Raw genomic sequence first — 25,554 nt, 5'->3', positions numbered from 1 at the left:
CTTGGGTGGCTCAGTCGGTAAGTATCTAACTTAACGGTCAGGTCATGATCTCGCAGTTCACAAGTTGGAGCCCTGCATCAGGCTCTGAACTTATGGCTCAGAGCCTGGGGCCTGCTCTGGATTCTGTGTCTCCCTCTCTCTCTGCCCTTCCCGTGCTCTGTCTCTGTCTCTCTCTCTCAAAAATAAATAAAACATTAAAAAAAAATTCTCCCCTAATTTAAGAGTCTTTTAGTCTTTCAGTTGCCTGATAAAACTCTAGGTTGGCTTTAAGAGATCCGGTCTAATTCGGTCATTTTACAGACAAGGAAATTAGCCTAGAGAGATCAAGTAACTTGCCCCAGGCCACACAGCTAATTCACCAGAGCCAAAAGGGCAACCTGTTATTTCTGACTCAGCTCTTTCCATTCCTGGGAGGCCAAGGGGTTCTGTGTGCCGGCACAAGCTCTGGCAGTTCTTCCTAAGGCCTGTGCTCCCAGGCCCTGTCACAACTGGCGGCATTGTGCACTGCATACAATGGGGCTGAACATAAAGGGATGTCACCCACAGTCAACACTGGAGATTTACCCTTTTTACAATGATGTTCTGGCCAATGGCAGCTGAGGAAAAATAGCTCACGTAGCCAGGCAATCTCAGAGGGATCTGAATCGCCAATCACTTCTCACCTCTGGAGGCAACATGACAAAGAAAAGCCAACTCATTTTTTTTTTTTTTTTTTAGTTTGAGGCAATGATGGCTTTAAAGGGAAAAAATATGCAAAACACAAGCAAAGAAAATGGGAGATTTATTTAAAAAGGGAACCTCTAGGGAATGTGCCCAGTTTCCTCTTTGGAACTGCTTCCGGCCCAACTGCCCCACATACATCATCAATCCCTGATGTTTAGAAACCAAGATCCCGAGCACTGAATGGTCCCAAACTGAGAACGAACAGGTAAGTTACATCTAGTCTACTGTGTTAAGACAAGTTTAATATTATTATTATTTTATATAATGGTTTTCAACCTGTATTGAGATAGAAAAAAAAGGGGGTTTTCTGGCTAACCAGAAAACTTCTATTCCCTGAGCATCCCAACTAATTGAGATTGTGCTATAAAGAGACTGTTCTTTCTAGACAATCAAGTCTAGCATTACATAACTTGCCAAGAAGAAACCAATCAAAAGATCTGCTCTTCTAACTTAAAACATTAAGATATTAAACGTGAGTGATTTTTTTTGCTCTTGGAAATAATGTAAAAAGTCTACAGTATAAACAAAACCACACACATATTAGAAATAGAAAACACAAACGATTACTTGCCAATCTTTGTATGTAACTGTTAGCTGTTTTTGGAGGGTCAATTAAATACTAAATAAATTAAGATTGCTTTAGCATAGAAAAACGTAGGCAAATAGTTGAAATAATATAGCAGGATGTTTCAATTTTGCTAGACTGCATGCTCTTAAAATGCAGAAAGCTGGGTGTTTCAGGGGACACATCCAAGTTTGTCTAGGGCAGAACTCAGTGTCTGCTACCACAGGTAAACTCTATACCAACTAGTCAGAACTTGCCATGCCTAGCTCAGAATGAGAGGTCTGGGCCAGGTAGTGAGTGATGTATTTTGGTAGAGAATCAGACAAATATATTAATTCAGTGATCCCAATACATGACTTTTCTTGAAAGAGAAAGAAAAGCTCAGCAACAGAAAAACAATGAAAACATCAAACAGAAGATAAAGGACATGGCTTGAGAAGGAACACGGAAAAAAATTCTTTCTGGCTAGGAATCCAATTATTTCTCAAATTAAATTTAAAAACAAAAAACAACCCTTTTGTTTCACCAGAGTCTCACATTATAGAACCCAATGAATAGACGGGCTCCACATTCTTTTATATCTTAATCCACGTGAAAAATCAAATTATTTTTGCCCATTTGGTTGATTCCTGTAGTCTGTAGTGCATTCATCATGTGGCTAAAACCTTGAGTAGGCATTTCGTTGCTGCTGCTGTTGTAATGGTTGTTGGGCCTGCTGCTGTTGTAGGCGAATTTGCTGGGAATAAGGGTCTTCCAGGGATTTTACAAATATGGTAGTTCTGGGACCTGTCTTCCATACAATACCATTGGCGTCTTTCACGGAAGATTCCACTGTAATGTTGTGTGTTCCGAGAATAGCAAAGTTCAACAGAAACTGAGTACTGAAGTAATCATTATGAGGTTCAACCCTCTGCTCCATCTCATTGGTCATATTGTCAATGGGTATCTGGAATGAAAATATTGTTAAATAACAGGAACAGCAAACATCTACTGAGTGCTTACTGTGAGGTAAGGCCTTGTACTAAGTGCTTACTTAATCCCTGCAAACAACCAAGAGCTTTAGGTACTATTATTATCCTTGCTTTACAGATGAGAACACTGAGGCAGAGAGGTTAAGTAATTTCTCCAAGGTCACACAGCTAATGAGTAGTGGAACTGGCCTCTGAACCGAGGCAGGTGAACTCCAGAGCCTATGCTCTATCAGTAGGGGATACGACCTCCTCACTCCTAGAACAAGCTACCAGAGCCTTTCTCAATGCCTTCAGATGCTGGCCTTTCCTCCTTGTAAAGGAGCTCAGGACATGCCTCTTCAAAATAATGCTGCTTTAGCACATTGATTCTTTTAAGCTAAAGGCACTTGAGAAACAGGATGTAGGAAGGGTTCTCTGACCTTGCCATTTTTACCTAAAACAGGCAATCAAACCTCCCATGAGAAAGGTGCCCTTCTTGGTACCAAGAGAAGGAGAACATCCTTATTACCAGAGACGGAGAGACAATGCTGAAATGACTCCCGCCCCATCTCTCTCCCAGTCACTAGCCCCACTTTACTGCCCATTTGTCTTATGTCTCCACAAATTTACTGTTTCTTAGTGTAAAAGTTACATAACCTTGCTGCTGTGGTCACTTCTCTGGGTTTCCACTGTCTGTGAAGACTCCCATATATGTGTACAATTCTAACAACCTGTATTCTTTTCTCCTGTTAATTTGTGTTAATGTTAGTTTAGTCTTGGGCCCAGCTGGAGACCCTAAGAGAGTGGTAGAGAACATTTTCTTCTTCTCCACTTGCTTACCCAAGCTCAACTCCAATTCCTATCTTTCTTTAGTCTGTGAAGAGAAATTCTGAGAAAGAGGGTACAGTCACCTGTTTCAGGGAGTTTAAAATTTAAGAGACTGAAAAAGAATGTAACACTAAGTAAATACAAGTTAGAGTTCTTCCTCCTGGCTAGTCTGATTTTGTATTACTTCATGCAGTCATTCCTCCCTCTTTAAAATAAATTAACTTTATAACCTGTATAGCACTCACTTAATATTCAGTGTCTTGTTCACATGGGTAGCACAATACACTATAAAACACAGATTTATGGGCTTGTTCACTTATTTAGCTAGACACTCATGTCTTGTCCTTCAAAGAACAGAGTATCAGTTGCTGGTCTACCCTGACCTGCACTCTAGAAGAGGTATGTCAAGAGAGACATTTATTCTGAGAATGCATATAAAGGTAATGTTAATGAATATGTGGCCAGATTGTTCTACATTTATGTGTTTCTGTTGTATAATTAATGATATAAATGTGCCCTGAAGCTTTGTGACTCAGGGAGCAGTTACCATGAGGTCAATCTTTCTGTAACAGCAATGGAATGAAGTCACTGACCAATTCCAGATCTTGGATTTATAGGCCTTGTTTTGTTTGTCTGCACAACTTCTATAGGGTTTTTAGGTCCCTAAATAACATGCCTACCCAAATAATAACTTCCTTAAAAGGACCAGAAATAGGCCAAGGCAACCTAATCACTCTGAATAGATGATGCATTTCAAGTTGAGAACTCACTGTGTATAACACAACAGAGCAATCTTATACTACATAACTTATATCAGCTTCTGGGCATTAAGCAATGCCTCCAGAGGTAAGTCAATAAGCAGAAGACTGGTTTCAAGGTTTTTTTTTTTCTTAACAGTAGTATCACAAGAACAATGAGAATCAGCATTACTCTTCTCTCAAACACAAAGTGAGGAGACAGCTGTTGACAGGGGTAAGTTAACTATATAAATTCTCACTAGGACCTTCTGTGATAGAAGGAATCACCCATGAACATAACAGCTGTACTCTAAATACAGTATATGACTTTTTTTCATCATTCATCAAATACTTGCTATATAAGGCACCATGCTCTGTGTTGTGGGAGTCAAAGAAAGGAAGAGAAGAGAATGAAGGAAGAGAAGAGAGTGATGGCTGAGCCATAGAGTGGGCAAAGGAGAAAGTTACCGAAGTAAAGAAAGTAAAAATGGTAAGACACACCTTCTCTTGGGTTTTTAGCTTAAAACCACCAAAGAGAATAAAATGCTCTCTTTTTATATTTCTACTAATACTCCTTTCCTTGCTGTGGAGCTCAGTTCAAGCGTGCCCACGATAAACCTGGATATAACCAATGTGGGCATTTGAACCACCACTCTGTTCATACAACTGTGTACTTGTTCCTTTGTTCCATTTACTGTGAATAAACCATCAAGGAACCAGAAAGAGATGTCCACAGAAAAGAACACTCTACATTTGGAATACTAGTATTCCACGGTATTCAGCATCCTGGTTGTAGCTAACAAAGCAAGTATGATTTTTGGTTACTTACCTCATGATTTCTCAAAGCCAATTCTCAGGGTCATACCCTTAAGGAAAGATTTTACTTTATCTGACCATGCTTGTCAATGTTGTATACCCTTTTTTTGGGGGGGAAATGCTAAAATTCCCTTAAAATAGAGAAAAATAATTCGATGTGTGCTTTTTGGGGGTAAGGGAGTACTTATTCCCTCACTCCTGATGTTTCCCTCCATGTGGAGGGACTTTTCATTAGAAGAGCAGTATCGGTTTCCAGGGAAGGAGGTGAATCTGACTGATGGGAAGTTTCTGGGTAGGAACTGAGCATGGGGAGCTAAGCCCTCCTCTTTCCCTTCTTTGGGCATCAGGGCGTTCTTTCCTACCATCAGTTTTATAGGGGCAGGCTCCTGTGTGTGTGGGCTGAGGCTGGTGGGAAAATTCAGTGCAGAGGTACAAGGCTAGGAAGTCCTTGTTGCCAGGTACCTGAGCTGGGTTTCCTGACAGCTATAATAAAACTCGTATTTGATCTCTGTCTGCCTGGATGTTTCTCTATCAGCTGGCTCAGGCAGGGAAAAGAGAAGTGTTGTTCACGAGCTCCCTCAAGCCCCAGAATGCACTTTTGACTTGTGTCCATATCGCATCCCTTAGGAGGTGTAACTGCAGTCTGCTTAACACTAGAAAACTTCCATTAATGTAAGCTGATCAAATCCACATCACAACTTTGCCTCTTTCCTAAATTACCTTGTAGTCTTGTCCAGATTTACTCTGTAGCGTAGAAGAAACATTCAGACAGACGGACTGAATTTTGCGGAAGAGCCCTGGCTTCGATCCATGTTGAACCACTCCCTCTACCTTTAGAGCCAGCTGCTGGTTATTCTGGACAGCAATGGGCTCCGCAGGGTTCCGGGGGGATGGCGACAGAGCAAGCTAGAATACCAACATTAAAGTAAATGCTAACAAGCAAGAACAAGCTTTCTTTGGACAGACAAGTTTGTGCTAATTACTATTTATAGGTTACAACATTACACACACAACCAACGACCTGGCTATGCCAGGACAACAGGCAGATGTACCTTTAAGGTCAAGGGTTCCTTTGCCTAATACCTTTATACCTAATACCTTTCTTAAATACCACCGTGTTTTCTACCTCAAACCCCAATTCTGTGTGAGGGTAAAAGAGGGTTAGACAATAGTGAAGGCACTATTCTTGCCCATTTCTGTGGTGGGGCCTTTCTTTGACTACGAATCAATTCCAGTAAGGAAATGCATCATGTAAATTTTCATGTCTAGATGCTGTGCTTTGGTCTTACATAATTTTAAATACACTAAATTCAAAGGCAAATGTACTTCATATTCTAGGATTACACATACAATCAAGTCACAATGGTATAAAAGTCAATATTAAATTGCTCATTAGTTTTTATTTAAAAACATATTTAAAATCCCAAATATACTTCTATTACAGAAAGCCCAAATTCTGCTAAACAAAAAGAAGGAAGAAATTGGGTCTTTTTGATAATGTTGAGCATTGCTTCATTCAACCCTGCACATGTCTTACCTAAAGTAATCAATTTTCTTATTATTCAGGTCATTTTGAAATGGAATGTTGTTATTTGCAACCAAATGCATTCGAATGGATATGCAAAATGCAGGGAAGACACTTGCTGCCGGGGATAACCTAGAAAACCTCTGGCCAGTGAGTTTTCCTCCTTTTCCAACAATTTCAGTCTCTGAATAAAAAATACATTTTTGAATGTTGAGTGGCTTACATATTTTCAAATACTAGCTCTTCTCACTGGCCAACTCGTCAAAACTGGATATTCACAGACAAAAGTGCCCTGGAGGTAGGGCTGGTGATGTTTTACTGGACCTGATTTACTCTGGGTCTGGAAAGACCAATCAGACATGGACTCAGCTCAAGATCCCTGGAGGTAACTATCATGAAACTTCTCAAATTATTCTTGGAGACAAGGGACAGAGCTCCAGGTACCCAAACCCCTGTCTCACTGCATCAGGCACTGACAGGTAACAAGGGAGAGGGTTTAACCCCCAAATCCCATTCCTTCCACCAAACCACTCTGTAAAGGGAGAAGAAATTCACAACTAAAAGCTGTAAGTTTTATCAAAACTAAAGGTAAGATCCTGAAGCAGAGCTCTATCCCACGTATTCTTCAGAAGATAACTGGGTTTTTAATCAATATTAGCCTCCATATTCTTGCTATTATTACCTTGATGCTGGTAGATTGTAATTTCTGGAAAAAATATCTCTGAAATGAAAGAGGAACTTTCAGCAAGGAAATGATGGCATTGCAGAGGCATGCTGTATGCTGGCGGGGGGGGGGGGGGGGAGAGAAAAAGAAACTAAGTCAAATAAAAATAAATTTCCAAATTTCATCAGCAAATGGTACTTTCAGGAAGAAGTTTAAAAAGTAAAATGGTTATATGATTATTGCAAAAGTACATACTTATCAGGAAACAGGCATAACACCCAAATGTTTGCAAAATCATTCATATCAAGGAATATATATACCTGCAGATTTTTACTTCATTTTGAAGTATATTCAATAAAAGAAGTAAATGTAGAAGAAAATCCTCAAGGTAAAATAATGCACAAACTTTGCTTTTCCATAGCACACAGAGCTATTAGACACATTATTATATAATGATTTTAGTTACTACGATATAGAGTATCTGTCATATGTTAGAGTAGGATAAAGAAAATATGGTAAAGAAGCCAGAGCAGTATATCGATGTCCGAGGCCTGATACCAAATCCCACGAACCCCGGCTTCCTCACTCTCCATCCGATCTCCATATGGTGCCTTCCCTATCCCTACAGCCGCCCGAGTGAGCAATGGGGGAAACTTAGTGGAATTCAGATGAAGAATGACAATATAGTCCAACTCCATGGAATTCTGAAATTTTACTAAAATACTTTATTTCAAATATCTATTTCACAAATTTAACTAAGTTTTGAAAATCCCAGCATAGCTGCAGAAGAAGAGAATCACTACAGTGAATCCTCTGAGTCTTAGTAAAAGGAGCCCTACAATTAGAACTTAAGAGTTCTGAGCTATTATATGTATATATGCACGTATTTAAAACCACTTTATTGAGGTATGACTGACATACAAAAAGCTGTACATATTTAATGGACCCAACTTGATGACTTTGGAGATGAGTATACAGCTGTGACACTGTCAAGGATACTGTAAAGAGCACCCAATCTAATCTTCAATTTTGCCGATGACACAGGTCACCCGGACAGGTAATGGGACAAGCTGGGACTAGAACCTAGGTTGCCTGACTCTTAGTTCAGTGATTTTATTCTACTTCACCAATGGTTTGCAAACTTAATAGAAAAAAATTTTCAGCACCATCAGAACTCTTGTAGCTTAGGGTGACCTAGAACTGCTCCTATTGGTCTACCCGCCTCTTCCTCAGGCTACTTTCCCACCAGTGGCCCCAAAGCACTTGAAGTTGAAAACCATTCTCTTATGCTGCCTGCCCTTCCAAGCTGCTGATTCCAAGCACGATGCCACCTAGTTGCTGATGTTGTAAACAATTTTAAACAGCTGGGCACTGAGGCTACAGGCCAGAGGAATCCACTCCTTAATTGGTTTCAGGCTGTTGAACATTTCGTGCCCAAGAGACTCCTAATACAAATGCCAGGTCTATTACTTGAGAAAACCACACACAGATTCAAACACATTGTGTCTATTTCTTCAGGTTTAACTGCTGACACATTATTCACCTTCCTGCAACGAGGAATCTGGGAAGCACTTGCAGGGACATCCTATTGGTGGTGGAAGTCTGATGCCAACAGTATTTTAGGAGAGAAACCTCTTTACAGGGTAAACTTAGGGGACCCCAAGTGACCCCAGGCTGTTCTGGGGCAAAAAGGCACCATTCTCTTTTTTAAAAGAATGGAGGCAAATTTTACAATTCCCCATACCGAGAGTGTGGAGTGCCTCTGAGGCCGGTGGCTCTTTGGGCACGCGTGCACAGGTGTGTTAGGAGCAGATTACCATTAGAGTTAACAGTCTGGGGATGTGGAGGCACGTAGCGTGGTTAGTAAACCAGAAGGAGGACTAGCAGAGCAAACACGCTCTGCTTTGTTGAATATGATACTTTCCAGCCTTTGTATTTTTTTAAAGTTTATTTATTTATATTGAGAGAGAGAGAGCGAGCGAGCGAGTGCATGTGCAAGAGTAAAGGGAGGGGCAGAGAGAGAATCCCAAGCTGAGGGGCTTGAATGCATGAACCGTGAGAGCATGACTCGAGCTGAAACCAAGAGTCGGATGCTCAACCTGATGAACTACCCAGGTGCCCCCAGCCTTTGCATTTTTTGACATTTAATCAATGTCTTGCACAGATGTGTGTATTTCCTTCAAAGATAATCTTTACACTGTCTCTTAGCAACCAAGTCTCTGTCAAACAACCATCTGTGTCAATTCAATTCAGCAAATATGTACTGACGTTTTTATGTCAGGAAAAGTATCTGTCCTGAAAATCTAATTTAACTTTTCAACAACACATCTTACCAATTTCTTCAGAAACACCTGATAAAGGGTGAGAGTACAGGGTGAGAAGAGCGGGAGCTAGAAAAGAGCTACAGGGAATGTCAGCATCTAATGGGTGGGCAGGGCAAGGGAAACTCTCCAAGGTGTAAGGCCACAGATGGGGTGTTAGGGGCTTCCCCAAACTTCTGTATTGAAGGCCTAGCTCAATATGTTGGTAACTGGGAGGCAGGGATTTTGGGTGGTGATGAGGTTTGGATGAGGTCATGAGGACAGGGCTCCACGATGGGATTAGTGTCCTTACAAGAAAAAGAGAGACCAGAGCTCCCTTTCTCTCCCATGTGTGAGGGTACAGTGAGAAGGTGGCTGTCTGCAAGCCAGCAAGAGGGTCGTCACCAGGAACCAAACTGGCTGCCACCTTTGTTGTGGACTTTCCAGCCCCCACAACTATCAGAGAGAAGTGTCTGTTGTTGAAGCCAGCCTGTCTACAGGTATTTCGATACAGGAGCCTGAGCTGACTAAGACACGTGGGGAATGGCCAGACAGGGAGGAGAAAGCCTGGGTGAAGGTGTGTCAGTCCGTCCTATGATGGAGGAAAGTGAAGGACTCAGCAGGCTAAAAGGACATCAGTGGCATCATCTGGCAGGAAGTGATTCACTGACTTGTAGATGACAAGCCCAGTTCTTTCTGTTTCATTTGGCCAGTGGTTCTCAACCCTGGTGGCAGGACAGATTCATCTGGGAACTTCTATAAGTACTAATGCCTGGGCCTCAACTGCAGAGGTTCAAAATTAACTGATCTGGAGTCGGGCCTGGGTAGTGATGTATTTTTTTTTTTTTAAACTCCCAAAGTGATTCTAAGGCATAGCCAGGGTAGAGAACTCTTGCAACTTGAGTTAAATTGTTAAAAGGAAAAAAAAAATTATCTGCATTCTGGTAGAGCAGATTTGACACATTCATGTAACTCTGTAGCAGCGAGAGATGTGCTAAGTGCTCCATGGATTAGCTCATTTCATCCTCACAGCAATTATTAACCGCTACAAAACTGGCATAGCAGAAAAAAGGCAGAGAGGGGAGTTCGATGAATTCACACGGTTAGTAAGTGCCAGAGTTGGATAAAAAAGCACTTTTATGTAATGAAAACTCAATAAAACAAATGTCACTTGCCATGTAAGAAACAGGGGTATATTTCCGATTGAGTGATTCCACTTCTTCCAAGACACGATTATACACAGACATCATTCTCCTCTCGTATTCACTATCAGCATGGGCTGCTCCAGTAGATCCATATTCCTGGAAACTGAGGTCAAATCAGTATCAATTAATCAACCAAAATAGTCACTACTTCAATGTCTACATGTGTCAGGCTCTTTGCACATGTTCTCATTTAATTTGTAAAATAACGAAATAAGCACGGTTGTTTCCATTTTACAGGTAGGGAAACTGAGGCTTGGAGAGGTTAAGTAATAAGCTTGGAATTCAAACCCAGACCTGACTTCAAATTCTGTTAAGTCTAATCACTCTGGTTGCTAGGTAGTAGAAAAATGTTTAAACTCTGTACCATGAAAGTAAGGCGACCTAAGACATTTGAAAAGGTAATTATCCATAAGCACCAAACAACCAGCGAACTTCAAGAAACGTAGCTCTTTGATTTTACACTTTTTATGTTACATAAAAATATTTAAAGCTATCAATTTCCCTCTAGGCTCTGCATTAGCTGCATCCCACAAGTTTTGATGTTTTCATTTTCATCCTGTTTAACATACTTCCTAATTTTCCTTCTGATTTCTTGACCAGTTGGGTTATACAGAAGTCTTATTTAATTTTTAAATATGTGGGGATTTTCTAGAGATCATTTTTGTTAGTCAATTATAATTTAATTGTCAGATACCATATTCTGTATGATTTAAAAGTATTTAAGTTTATTGATATTTGTTTTCTAGCCCAGCATATGGTTTATCTCATTAAATGTTCCAAATGTACTTGAAAAAACACATATACTGCTGTTGGTAATATACATGTCAAAATTATCTTTCAAAAATAAAGGCAAAATCAAGAACGCTGTATTTTTTAGCTCTAGAAGTTCCATTTGGTCCTTATTATATCTTTAATTTTTCTCCTAATTATGTTATCGTTTACCTTTAAATCTCTGAAAATATTATTAAGAGCTGTTCTAAAGTCCAACTCTGTAAATTCCATCATCTGTCATTTGTTGAGTCTTTTTCCTAAATGACTAAATTTTCTCCTGGGTATTTGTCACATTTTCCTGCTTCTACTCATGTCTAATAATTCTTAATCTGATGCTACAAGTGTGGATTTTATACTGTTGAACCTTTTATTTTATTGTCTTTAAAGAATGTTAAATTTTGTTTTGGTAGACAGTTAAGCTACTTGTACATAATCCTGATTCTTTTAAAGCTTACCTGAAAGACTATTCTAGATCTAGGTTAGCCCTATTGCTAAGGTGGTGTGACCCTTCTGATGTTTCTTTTAAATGTTCTCAGGTGTTCAATAAATCTCTCCATTTGGCTAGTTGGAACTCAAACATTTCTCAGACATGTGTGCGCTCTAGGAATTGTTCAGCTTATAGCTTCCTGGTAATTATTCTTTCCCTAGTAGTTGTTTTTTGCCTGGCTTTGTGCAGTTTCACCTTACATATGTGTATCTAAGTACACATATGTTAATCTTCAGCCAAAGGTTCACAGCCTATGAAATTTCTGGAGCTCTTTCCCTGGGAAGCTTTCTCTCTCCTGTATTCTGTCCTGCAAATTCTAGCTTCTTCTGCTTCCCTGAACCTGATTCCTATCTCTTCAACTAAGCAAGACCACTGTGTTCTGCTAAGTGTCTCCAGGGAAAGTAAAGACTATTGTAGGGTTTGCCTTATTTGGGTCCCTTCACTGAAGGATGGCATTCCTGAATTTCCTATTGTCTAATGTTGGAAAACAGTTAACTTTTATGTTTTATCCAGGCTTTAGCTGTTCACAGTAAAAGGAAAACTCCAGTCTTATTTATTCTGTCATAGCCAGGAACTGTGCCCTTGTCTTTTAGACAGTGATATTAAGTATTAAGTGCAAAGGACTCATGACAGAGCAAATAAAAAGAACAGAAAAATGCAATGAAACACCATCACAAAATATTTCTTCTTGATAATTCTAAAAAGTTGGAATGAGGTCAATTCATAATTATAGACATCTAACCTGTCCCAATCCATATTTACTGTTATTGGTTCAGGCACTATATCAGGTGCTAGGGATACAAAGCTGAATAGTAAGACAAGATCTCTTCTTCCAAAAAAGCTTCTAGGTTGTGAAAAAGACACATTTTGTAAAAACCACAGTGAAATACCAGTGTTATGCCTCTTTCTCTTGAGCTTTTTTAAAAAATTAATTTTTATATTTATATTCAACTTAGTTAGCATGCAGTGCAATAATGATTTCAGGAATAGATCCCAGCGATTCATCCCCTATGTGTAACACCCAGTGCTCATCCCAACAAAGGTCTTCCTTAATGCTCTTTGCCCCATTTAGCCCATCCCCCCTCCCTCAACCCCCTAGGCAACCCTGTTTGTTCTCCACATTTAAGAGTTTCTTATGTTTTGTCTCCTTCCTTGTTTTTATATTATTTTTGCTTCTCTTCCTTTATGTTCATCTGTTTTGTATCTTAAATTCTACACATGGGTGAAGTTATACGGTATCTGTCTTTCTCTAACTGGCTAATTTTGCTCAGCATAATACCCTCTAGTTCCATCCATGTAGTGTTGCAAATGGCAAGATTTCATTCTTTTTGATGGCTGAGTAATACTCCATTGTATATCTATACCACATCTTCTTTATCCATTTATCCATCAATGGGGACATTTGGGCTCTTTCCATACTTTGGCTACTGTCAATAGTGCTGCTATAAACACTGGGGTGCATGTACTCCTTTTAAACAGCACACCTGTCTCCCTTGGATAAATACCTAGTAGAGCAATTGCTGGGTCGTAGGGTAGTTCTATTTTTAATTTTTTAAGGAACCTCCATATTGTTTTCCAGAGCAGCTGCACCACTTTGCATTCCCACCAGCAGTGCAAAAGAGATCCTCTTGAGGTTCTTTTTTAGCTGCAAGTCCTTCTTTACTTGGAAAGAACAGAATATATAATAATAGAATATATAATATCAAGAACAGAAGTTTTAGGAGGAAGCCACTCTTTGCAGTTGCATACTATTGAGAATGAAACCCAAAGAACCCTCCTTCAAGGTACATCCTTTTTTCCCCAACTTTTCCTGCTACAAAGAGCAGAGGCTAGGGGAACAGGTTGGGAGAATTAGAGGGGATGGAGAAGAGTGAAAAAAAAAGCGGTAGGAAGAAAAGAGAGTGAGAAAGAGAGTAGCAGCATGAGTAAGCTGGCTGGATAACTCCCTTCAGCCCATCCCTGCTGACAAGGCACCCAAACTCTCTGCTAAAAAGTCAATCGAGAGAAAAACTTAACGCTTATCATACCAGTCAACAGTACAATGATATCTGGGTGCCAAGAAGTAAAATGAGTATGGCATAATCAAAAATGGTGTGAGCCTTGAATCATCGATTAATGGGCAAAGACTGTAAAGTACAGAAGTATAAGCACACTTTGAAACTTAAAAGGAAGGGGTTTGTTTTTTAAAAATAAGCACTGTAAGTCTGAAGGGAAAATGAACACAAGTGGCCTAGTCTGGGAGTAAGCAGAACTTTAAGACAGAAGCAAGGACCTTACTATTGTCCTGAAAAGAAATGGTGAGTCAATGCTCTAGGGTAGAGAAATTTTACCCTGCTTTGCTCACTGTATTCTCTTTGAGGAAGCTGACCTTGGAATCAGAGGCCTTATTAGATTGGAAATTACAGACAGTTGAAAATGCATATTCCCAAACAGAATACTGTAAAGGGAAAAAGAAAAAAACAAAACCCAACAGACCATCCTTGAATAAATAACTAATGGAAGAGGAGAGAAGAATATTAATGAAGCAAAACCAGGTCTATCTTTTTGTTTAGGAAACCAACGAATAAAAATGTCAAGCTTAATTATATTATTAACCCAGTTTTTCATATCAAAATTTAGTTATAGTATACCAGAAGAAAATAATCAAATTTCAAAGAATTTCCTCTTAGTTATTTTTCAGGTCAATGTTTTAAAAATAGGAGTCAGGAGGTAAATAAACAGTGGAGTGGAAAAATTCAAGTTTTGTCACTAGCTGTGACCTCAGGTAAAAACTGGAGAAGTCCCTGTTCTTTCTTCTTGTATAAAACCTCTTCCCAAACACTGTTGTGATGACTAGGTAAGATAACATATTTGAAAATGTACTTCAATGTAAACTATTATTAGAAATACCTTGCTGATTCTGGATCCAAAATGAGGGCTTCTATTGCATGAGATATCAATAAACAGCTCTGCTGCTGTCTGGATGGACGTTAAGGTTATACATGAAAAGAGAGAAATCCACACAGACTTTATATTCTCTGAAGTTCAAGTCAAGATGAAGATCACATTTTAAGTTAAGGTAACCATAATGTTATCAAATCAAATGGTTTGGGAGTCTTTTATTTTCCCCCTTTTATTGTTTATAAGTGTCTCTGATATTTTGTTCTAGGAAGATTACTTCAGAGGCCACATAACGTGGGAAGAGAGGGAGGGAACCGAGCAATAGGCTCTGAGTTTCAATCACAGAAACAGTTTTCTTCTGCTTTGAGGTAGGAGTTTCACTGATAAAAGTTAAAAACAGCAGCAACCAAAATGGTCTCTAGTTGCCCCAGAGGTTCCTAAGCTGGGGCTCAAGTGATCTGTTAACCCTGCTGCAATTTTGTAAATCTGTGGGGGATGTGCAGAAATGCATTCTGGATAGGAGAGGGTCCACAGCATTCACGATTTTTACTTACAACAGCAAAAGGCCCAGAACTACTAATTTATAGGTCCTACAACTTAAAAACAGTTTATCTCTGCCCTCCTTTCAAAAAGGGTTTGAGGCTGCTAATAGAAAATATGGAGACCTCACAGAGGGCTTAGGGCACAAAAGGGACAATGAAGATTACAGAATAATACAGATCATTAATAAAAGTGATGGGAACCAGGGTTGTTCTCCATGAAGAAAACATAGGTGATGCAAAAGAGAAAATGTGTTTCTGGTGGGAAAATGTGTTGTGTTTTCCGCTGCAGTTCAAGTGAGCACTAAGTATGCAACACTTGCTGGGTTTTGGATGCTCTTCTTAACAGTGGAGAAAGGCCACCACTGAGTTACTATTAATTTTTAAAGCCTGGCTGAAGTTAAAAAGTACAATTGTACTGCTCATACTAGATTTCAAAAGACAAGTTATTAATTATAAATAATTTGCAGGCTTATCTACTATGTATATTTTTAGTTAAGCATATCCAAAGCATTAACTCCACATTTAAAAGAATACTTCCAAAGAACAAGAAATAACGAGGTGGCTTAGGATATAGTTCCACATTCCTCAAAGTTGCTGAATCAGCATCAAAAGACGCCTGATAAAGATCCCCATATCGGGAAGCAAGGCCTCGGAATTCTTCCATGGACTGTTTCATCTGAAAAGAAGGAAAACTATCCATTATGAGAAACAAACAAGTTATCATTATTGTATAATAATAGACTACAAAAATCAAAACATAACAACCCCTCCTAAAACAATCAAACACATCCAAAAAGTAGTTCAACTCTTTTCATTTCCATTCTATTCATTCTTACAACCCTTATTAAATAAAATTGACAAAGACAGTAAATGTTCACTGAAGTATAATAATTATAATAATACATATGATACACAGAAACAAAAACATTGCTTTTTTAGCTTCAGGTTCCACTAAAAGCATTAATACAGTTATAAACATGCAGCACCTAGCAAGACAATCACTTTGCCACTCAAAAAAAATGTCAGCCTATTTTTGGCAAAATAGATGAGTTAATAAGCATTTGATGGTTAATAAAGATCTTTTAGTCAAACCGCTGATTTTGGGCTTTTTCATCTCACAACTAACCTCAAAAACCTCTAAAGTATAAATAAACATGCACTGAAAATAAAGTTAAGACACACCTGATTGGAGATGCGACCACACCTCTGAAGGTCATTACCTAAGGTCATGGCAATGGTTGTGGCAATTGCAGGTGGAGGGCTTGTCTTTAGGCTATTGCAAGTACAGATAAGTTGAGAGAAGGCTTGTAGAAGGTCAATCCTGAGTTTTACAAATTCACACTGAAAACTTAAAGGATTCAGTGGTGTACTGGCAGCCTGGGGGGAAAAAGATATACATAAGACAAAGTAAACACATAATAGCAAGATGGTGCCAGGCAAAAAATATTTGGCACCGTTTGTGCATAAGAGCAGTAGCTCTAACACTGATGGATAAACACCTACATTATAAGAGGAATGATGTAATATTAGAAAGAAAAACTTAGCATTCTTAGCATCAGCTCTGAGAAACTGTTCCATCAGCATTCAGGTTCCTTACTTCCTACATTCACAGACTCCACAGCATGTGGGTTGGTTAGATCATCACCAGTAAGACATCATTTGAGGGACACTTCAAGGACATTTTCATTCTTCCAAAACCCCTTAACACCACCTTCCTTTCTTTAAAAAATTTTTTTTTTTAGTATTTATTTACTTTTGACAGATGGAACAGAAGCAGGGAGGAACAAAGAGAGAAGGGGACACAGAATCCTAAGCAGGTTCCATGTTTTCAGCACAGAGCGTGAGGTGGGGCTAGAACCAACGAACCATGAGATCATGACCTGAGCCCAAGTCACTTAACCAACTGAGCCACCCAGGTGCCCTGCCACCCTCCTACCTTCCTAACCTGAAATTCTCATCACTGGAATCATTAATAGGATTTTTAAAAGTTGGGGGGCGGGGAGGAAAGAAAGATAAGGGCAGGAGAAACATGGTGCTACACAGTCACTGTTAAAAAAGCGTGTTGTCACATAGGCACATTTTCCCACTGTGAGCCAGGATTAATATTCAAAAGAATTTCTGAGTAGACACGTTTAGAATGCACAGAGAGGCTAATGGAAGGAAGAACGGGTCAAAAAACACAAAGAAGTTTCAATGAAAATGGAGAAGTATCAGGGGTGAGTTCTGGATAGTAAAAGAGTAGCATTTGCTATGTAGACAATAAGTCAAGCCAGACTTGTGGGCAGAGAACCAGGACAACTTTTAACCACTCAGCAACTATTCTAGCAGAGAACTGAGCATGGTGCTTTCAACAAAAGGGATAGCAAAAATATCCTAAATTAACAATAAATAGAGGAATAGTGAAAATAATTTTTCTCTGACATGACTAGCTTAAAACATGCTGATGCCATTTGTTCCCTACATACTACCTCACTTCACTATTCTTTCAGCAGGAGAGCAAAGCATCTGACTTTGGGAAGTCAGGTACAATGTTACCACGTAGCCAAGTATTACATATTGACCTTAGTGTACTTCTCTCTACTTTTAAGTGTCAAACAGTAAGTTTGTTATTTGGTAGTTTTCATATTTTATTCTAGGAAATAATTAGCCACTCCCTATATAAGAACATACAACTGCTCTAGTATCCTTTTCAAACTGCAAGGTCCTTGATGATATTTAAAAGCCACGTATAAACAGAGCTATAGAAGTTAGAGGTAATAATTGTACTCAATATAGTGAATTCTGTGGTTTTCATGCTTTTGGGATGTCTGTTCTAATCAGGAAACAGTACAGATTAGGAGTTTAAAGAGATCATTTCTATTGTCTTTAATTCCTTAGAGATTTAACTTGCTCTTATAAGATCTCCTCGGCTCCTTAAGCTACTACCTGCTATTTTTAACTTACCACTTGTCAGTAACTTTACAATGGTCAGGAATACAAGTAGGTGTATAGGATACTGTTATATAAATACAGTATAGACCGTCTGACCAGATAAAAAAACACTGGCAATCTTGTCCTAACATGCATTATAAAACTGAAAGAGAAGCAAGGTGTAGTTACAATGAGGGAGATTTACTGAAACTCTGGATTTATTTTTGAATATTTTATTGATGATATAAGATGGTAACCCTGAAAGTGACTGAGCATCTTGGACTGTGTTAAACTGAAGGAAAGCAATGCTAAGTACAGTACACATGTTCAAAAGAACATAGAAAACATATATTTGTCATAGAGGTCAGAGGTTTCAAAAGGTAATACCACCCATGAAAGACAGAGTATGAGCAGGGGAGGGGAAGTGAGAGAGGGAGACACAGAATCCAAAGCAGGCTCCAGGCTCCGAGCTGTCAGCACAGAGCCCGACACGGGGCTTGAAACCATGACCCATGAGATTATGACCTGACTCAAAGTAAGATGCTTAACCGACTGAGCCTCTCAGGTGCCCTCCACCCAATTCTCTGAAAGGAGCTACCTAAAGAACCAACATGGCTTAAAAGAAAGCTATCTGATGCGCCCATTTAAAAAACAGGGTGTGTGTATGTGTAAGCCATAATGTAAACCGTGGTCCTGGCAACCATCATTGTGCTTTTGTTTCTATAAATCTGACTTCTTTAGATATCTCATACAAGTGGAATCATGTAGCATGTGTCTTCTTATGTCTGGCTTATTTTACTTACTATAACTTGGATTCTGAAAGAATAAGCCAAGCATAAGGCAGTCATGGCCTTGACTGTTTTAGACCGGGCCTCCTGCTAACAACAGCGGTAAAAACTGAATACAATATTAAGAACATCTATTTGAAAGCACTGAAGACCATATTAAGGCAAAAAAGGATTTCGAAGTAAAAATCTAGGAGAGGAGACTGACATTTGGTGACATTTTCTCCCTTGAGATATCTGCTAACTTGCAAGCTGCTCCTGAGAGCCCGAGAGGCTGAGCAGAATTGTCGGCAATCTCCTAAGACCACGGGGGTGCTGTGGAGAACACTTCAGGCTTGTGGCTGTAACCTCAAAGGGCTATGCCCTAGGAGTCAGGAGAACCCAAAAATATATTGGCTCTCTCAAGGACTGAAGCCTAGCTTTGATTCAATTCAGTCCTTGGTTGGATTAGGGTGATCTTAGCCTAACTGTCTGCCAATAGATATAGAAGGCTCTGGATGAGTAATTGCTAGACTTTTTCATCCCCAGTCCAAAACCAAATAAAAAATTACGAAGCATTCAAAAAATACAAAATTTTCCAAACCAAGAGGCAGAAAAACAAGTCAAAGACATAAACCACAACAGATCCAGAAAACAGATCAGACATGAATTTTAAAACAACTATGATTAATATATTAAAAGAAATTAAATGACAAGACAGAGTCCTGGCAGAGAACTGGAAAATATAAAATAACCAAATGGAAATTCTGGAACTGAAAAAGAACAAAAAACACAACAAATAAAATTAAGAACTTAATGAATGGGTTTGACAGCAGATTAGACACAATGTAAGAATTACTGAGGTGGAAGAAGAATTACCTATCAGTCAGAAGAACATATATAGAGCTAAGAATAGAGAGATAAAAAGATGAAAATGCAGAAGAGAATGTAAGAGATAAATGAAACATGGTCAGAAGAGTTACTGTAGGTGTCTGGAGTCCTAAATGAGAGAGAAAGGGACAGAAGCTATAGCTGAAGAGACAATGGCCAAATGTTCTGAAATGGATCAAAGTCATCAAGCCATAAATTCAAGAAAACACTATGAGCCCCAAAAAGTGGTAAGAGTCTAAGATGGAAACCACCATGGGCAACTTCTGGCGGTATTTATTAAAGCCGAGCCTCAGTATATCTTATGACACAGCACTATCATTCGGAAGAAATGCACACCTCTACCAAAAGATGTGCATTAGAATGTTCATAGTCAAATTACTCTTAATAGTTCCAAACTGGAAACAACCCAAATGTGCCCTAGTGATATAAAGGATAAACAGATTGTTTTAATAGTCACCAAAAGAGTATTACAGAGAAATGAAAGTGAATGAATTACCATAATATGCAAAAACAAAAGAATGAATGAATCATACAAACATAAAGTTGAACAAAACAAGCTAGAATCCAAGAATACTACTGTACGATTCTCTAACTGATGATTAAAAACAAGGCAAAACTGATCTATTGTTTTAGAAATCGAAATAGTGCTGAGTTCTGGGGAGAAGGGTAAAGGGAGCATGAAGTGGGGGAAAATTTTAAAAACAAAAACCATAAAGGAAGAAAGACCAATAACTTAGGCCACTAAGTCTTAAACTACTAAGGACTGCTGTCCATCAAAAGATAGAAAGTGGGGTAAAAGCTACAAAATAAGATGATATTTGCAACTCATATAACGTACAAAAAACTAGTATCCAGAACAATTGAGGAATTCTGACAAATCAATAAGACAACCAGCCTGCTAGGAAAATGAACAAAAAACTTCAACTTTCACTTCTGTGAAACATTTTTTATCTCCCTCTCTCTCTCTTTCCCTCTCTCTCTCTCACACACACACACACAACCGAAATACAAATGGCCAAACATGAAACAAATGTTTAACTGTTTCAAGGAAATAAAAAGGCAACTACTGAATGGGAGAAAAGATTTGCAAATCCTAAATCTAACAAGGGGCTAATATCCAAAATATATAAAGAACTTCTATTAACCCAATAACAAACCAAAACAAACAAAAAATCTGATTATAAGATTAGCAGAAAATCTGACTAGACATTTTTCAAAAAAAGACATAAAGATGGCCAAGAGGTATATGAAAAGATGCTCATCATCACTAATCATCAGAGAAATGCAAACAAGACCATAAGATATCACTTCAGACGATTATCAAAAAGATAAGAAATAAGTGTTGTCACGGATGTGGGGAAAAGGAAACTCCTGATATACTGTTGGTGGGAATATAAATTGGTGTAGCCACTATGGAAAACGGTATGGAAGGTTCCTCAAAACACTAAAAACAGAACTAACATATGATCCAACAACTCCACTTCTGGGTATTCATCTGAAGAAAACAAGAATATTATCTCAAAAAGATACACGCACCCCCATGTTCATTATAACATTATTTACAACAGAGATGGAAACAACCCAAATGTGTCCATCAATAGATGAATGGATAAAGAAAATGTGGTATGTATATATATATACATACATATATACACACACATATATATATAAAATGGAGTATTATTCAGTCATATAAAAGTGAAATTTTGCCATCTGCAATAACACAGATGGACCCTGAGGTCATTATGCTAAGTGAAGTAAGTCAGACAAAGACAAATGCCATATGATCTTATTTATATGTGGAATATAAAAACAAAAAATAAAAAACTCAAAGCTCATAGATAAAGCGAATAGATTTTTGGGTGCCAGAGGTGGGGAGGTAGAGGGGGTAGGGGAGTGAAAGGGGTGATAGGTGGGTGAAATGGGTGAAGGGGGTCAAAAGTAAAAACTCCCAGTTATACTTATACTCCTTACCCTTATGACAAAAAGAAACATCCCCACACACTTTGGAGCAGGGGACAGATATACCACTTCAAATGAGATCTACTGCCCTAGAGATGGATTTTCAACCTCAGTATACCAGCTACATTTTTGGACCAAGTAATTCTTTGTTGAGGAGACTTGTCCTGTGGGTTGCTGAAGGTTTAGAGGCATCTCTGGCCTGTGTCCACTAAATGCCAGTAATACCATGATGAATCACGATGGCCAAAAATGTCTCTAGACATTGCCCAATGTCCTCTGGAAGGGTGAAATCATCTCCAACTGAGAATGACTGTCCTAGAAAAAGCTTTACATAGTTCTGTCAAAAGACATGTACAAGCATGTTCACAGTAGTACGGTTATAATAGCAAAAAACTGGAAAAATTAAACTTTCTATCAACACTTGAATAAGCAAATAAATATTCATATGATGTAAGAATATACACCAGTAAAACCGACCTACAGCTTCAGGCAACAAGATGAATAAATCTTAAGAACATCAATTAGATAAGGATGCCTGGGTGGCTCAGTCAATTGAGTGTCCAACTCTTGATTTCAGCTCAGGTCATGATCTCCTGGTACATAGGATCAAGCCCCGAACCAGGCTTTATGCTGACAGTGTGAAGCCTGTTTGGGATTCTCTCTCTCAACTTCTCACTCTGCCCTTCCCCTCAGGCATACTGCCCGTTACACATACTCTCTCTCTCAAAATCAATAAAACTTAAAAAAAAAAAGGAACATAATCTAGATAAAGCAAGTTGAAGACAAATATGTATGATTCTTTTTTATATAAAATTCAAAAACAACATAAAATGGTACGTTGTTTAGAATTACAAAAAAGCATGTTAAAATTATAAAGAAGGGGGCAGGAATGGTACACATAAGATGCCGGATGGTGGTTACCTTTGTAGAGCAGGAATGGGATGCAAACATAGAGGAACTTTAGAGGCTATGGTAATGTCCCATTTCCTAAAGATGATAGGTAAACTTGGAATATTTGTTACCTTTTTTATATTCCCTCTACAATATATATGGATATGGTATACATACTTCCTATTTTAAAATAAATAAAGTTAAGAATCCACCATTGTAGGTAGAATGCTAAGATGGTTCCTCTGGTTCATACCCCTTGGTATCCACATCTTTAGTAATCCCTGAGTGTGAATGAAACCTGTAACTTGTTTCTAACTAATGGAATATGACAAAGGTGAATTTTGGAGATGTAATTTAGATTTTTGATGAAGTGACTTTATCTCAATCAAAAGAGAGATTCATATATTCTGGGTGGATCTCCTCTTATCTGGTGAGCCCATTAAAAGACAGTCTTGAAGGCGAGAAATCCTCCTGGCCCTGAAGCTTCCACAGATTCTACAGCCAGGAGGAAATGAATTCTGCAAATGTGAGTTCAGAAGGGGACCCTTCACTTCTTCGAGCCTCTGACAAGACCGGCCCTGGCAGACACCACGACTGCAACCGTGACAACACGGGCAATGGACCCAGCTAAGCCATGTCTGAACTTCTGGCTCATGGACACAGTGAAATAATAAATGAGTGTTGTCTTTTTTTTTTTTTTTTAATTTTTTTTAATGTTTTATTTATTTCTAGGAGAGAGAGAGAGAGACAGCGTGAGCAGGGGAGAGTCAGAGAGACAGGGAGTCACAGACTCTGAAACAGGCTCCAGGCTCTGAGCTGGCAGTCAGCACAGAGCCCGACGTGGGGCTCGAACCCACGAACCGCAAGATCATGACCCAAGCAAAAGTCAGACGCTTAACCGACTAAGCCACCCAGGCGCCCCAAATGAGTGTTGTCTTAAGTCACTAAATTTGTGTGATTTGTTACAGAGCACAGAAAACTAAAATACTTTTTACAATTTTTATTCTTAAGCAGCAAGATAACTCTATCTAATTAATCACCGTGTTGGGAAATTAGCCACCCAGTGTTGCTGCAGGGTCCCTGTGAGCACAGAATGCTGAGCATCTCCTGTTTGGTTTGGCTGAAGGAGGTCATTCAGAGCTGTACAACCTCATGTCGACTCATTCACGTGGCAGGAGTGGAAGGGCAGTCCGTGCTCCTATCTTCTCAGTTACAAAGACGTAAAAGCTACTCTCAAATCCACACTTGCTCAATGAATGATTAAAATAAAGTCTTTGCAAAAACCCTGATGGTAGAGTACAATCAGAAATGTGGAGAGTTCCAAATGATGGTAAGGATCATACTGCCTTCTTCTCTACCCTATTCTCAAGAAGAGAATCATTTCCCCCCAATTTTTTTTTTAACCTCAAAGCAGAGTCTGGCATATAGTAAGTGCATATGGTCTGCTGAATAAAAGAACTGCATTTCAAAAGGAGATGATGTGAGGCCCAATAACATGCCTTAGGTCATAATATGTTAACGGCAGAGTGCAGATGAAGACAAGGGCTTTCTGTCTGTCAACTGAGTAGAGACTTTCTTTCTATGTCAGAATTCAATCCTTAATTACTGCCAAGCCTCATTAAATACACATACCCCACAAATCATTAAAGACTATTACATATTCAACAGGATTTTCATAATATTAATTCTGTCTGCTTCACTGTTCTCTGAGCTTCTTTCACAGTTGTAACCATTTTCTGTGTTGACTGATAAACTAGCCCCACATGAACTAGAAAATGAAATAATTCTACTAATTGCAATGATAATTGTACCTTTTGATGTTCTGAGGCATTTATTAGCCTGATATAGGTAAAAACACTCTTTTCCCAGAATAATCAAGAGGAAAGAATCACTGTAGTCAATGCTACCCTTTAAGATGGAGAGAAGCCATTTGTATATTCCCATTTTTAAAACAGTTGATTAGTCCTAGCCAAAAAAGAAATTATACTTCAAAAGATACGTACCCACGGTAGTCTGAATATTCCCTTTTGTGACATCTGTTTATTCTTTATTCTACTCTGGATCATCTCTTTTGGGATGGCCCACCATTAAAAATATTCTAGATTATGTGATAAGTATACGTAAACAGGTACCAGAAGTTTTAGGGTTCCATGTAAATATACACAATTTTAAAAGCTCGGTGACAATACTTACAAATTGTCTAATGTTGATTATATACACTCTTTACTCTTGAGGGAAAAAACAAATCTTCGCATTAATACAGAAAATGCTACTCTTGGACATAGGTTTTTACTTCAGAATATGACTTATTTCAAGGAAATGTAAGAAATGTTAAAGGTCTGCCCTTCTTGCAACCCCTTTACTCTCCTAGCAGAGAAAACAAAAAATAGCAGCTGGCTGACTGTTAATTTGGAACAAGAGGGTATCACAGAGGGGTAAAAAATGGGACACTAGCATCCTTGATAATTTCTTCTTTAGCTACAAAGTAAGAAACTCTAGTTTCTTAGTGAGCAGCTGCTAGGCATGAAATAGGAGGCAGGGATTCCATGTGGTGGTTGGTACTGACCCAGTACCTCTTATTAATAGGAGTCTAGAGAGGGAACATCCTATCTCCACATGTCTGTTCTGCATGGAGTCAGTAATCCTCCTTCTACGTGGTACCTAGTACTCGACAAAAACAAAATGATAAACTTCCATCAACTTATGAATATTAAAACATGGGGGAGGGGTTAAGGATTTACTACCATGTCCTATTTGTTTTAATATAGCTAAATACATTTATCAGCAGATTTTTCAAGGTAGTTAAAGCAGAATAACCCAAAAAGAAAAGGGAGACCATTCTCACACAAGTCATCATCACCAAAGGAGAATTAAGAGGACTTACTGTTAAGGAAGCAATCCCTTTGTGGTAGAATTTTAAAGACTCAGCAATGCAAGAAAGTGCTGAACTATAGTTCTCCTCTGGCAACCCGGTGAGGCACTGCTCTGCATGTGAGAACTCCTTCAGACTATTCAGCCAGAAGTAGAAATGTTCTGAGGCAACCTGAGTCAGCAAACTCTGATAAAGCTCTCTGGCCATGTCATGGTTACCCTAAAAAAAGGTGGGGGGACGCACATGATGAGATTCTATGCTTGAATTAGGT

General features: G+C 38.8%; 1 protein-coding gene across 1 annotated transcript in view; it reads right to left on the bottom strand.

Annotated features, from left to right (window-relative positions):
* Positions 1-764: 764 nt before the first annotated feature.
* The window catches only part of INTS7 (integrator complex subunit 7), an 87,057-nt gene continuing 62,267 nt past the window's right edge, over positions 765-25,554 (bottom strand). The window contains exons 13-20 of the mRNA XM_039230100.1: positions 25,296-25,502; positions 16,176-16,370; positions 15,566-15,669; positions 14,461-14,529; positions 10,284-10,416; positions 6,827-6,925; positions 5,340-5,525; positions 765-2,234 (exon numbers count right to left, since the gene is read on the bottom strand). Of these exons, the coding sequence (XP_039086031.1) occupies positions 1,947-2,234; positions 5,340-5,525; positions 6,827-6,925; positions 10,284-10,416; positions 14,461-14,529; positions 15,566-15,669; positions 16,176-16,370; positions 25,296-25,502 (1,281 nt within the window). The 3' untranslated portion in view covers positions 765-1,946. The remainder of the gene's footprint in view (positions 2,235-5,339; positions 5,526-6,826; positions 6,926-10,283; positions 10,417-14,460; positions 14,530-15,565; positions 15,670-16,175; positions 16,371-25,295; positions 25,503-25,554) is intronic.

Source organism: Hyaena hyaena, unplaced genomic scaffold (assembly GCF_003009895.1).
Source record: "Hyaena hyaena isolate Hyena2069 unplaced genomic scaffold, ASM300989v1 scaffold_43, whole genome shotgun sequence".
NCBI classification, from domain to species: domain Eukaryota; kingdom Metazoa; phylum Chordata; class Mammalia; order Carnivora; family Hyaenidae; genus Hyaena; species Hyaena hyaena.
This window is presented reverse-complemented; position numbering and strand designations above follow the sequence as displayed.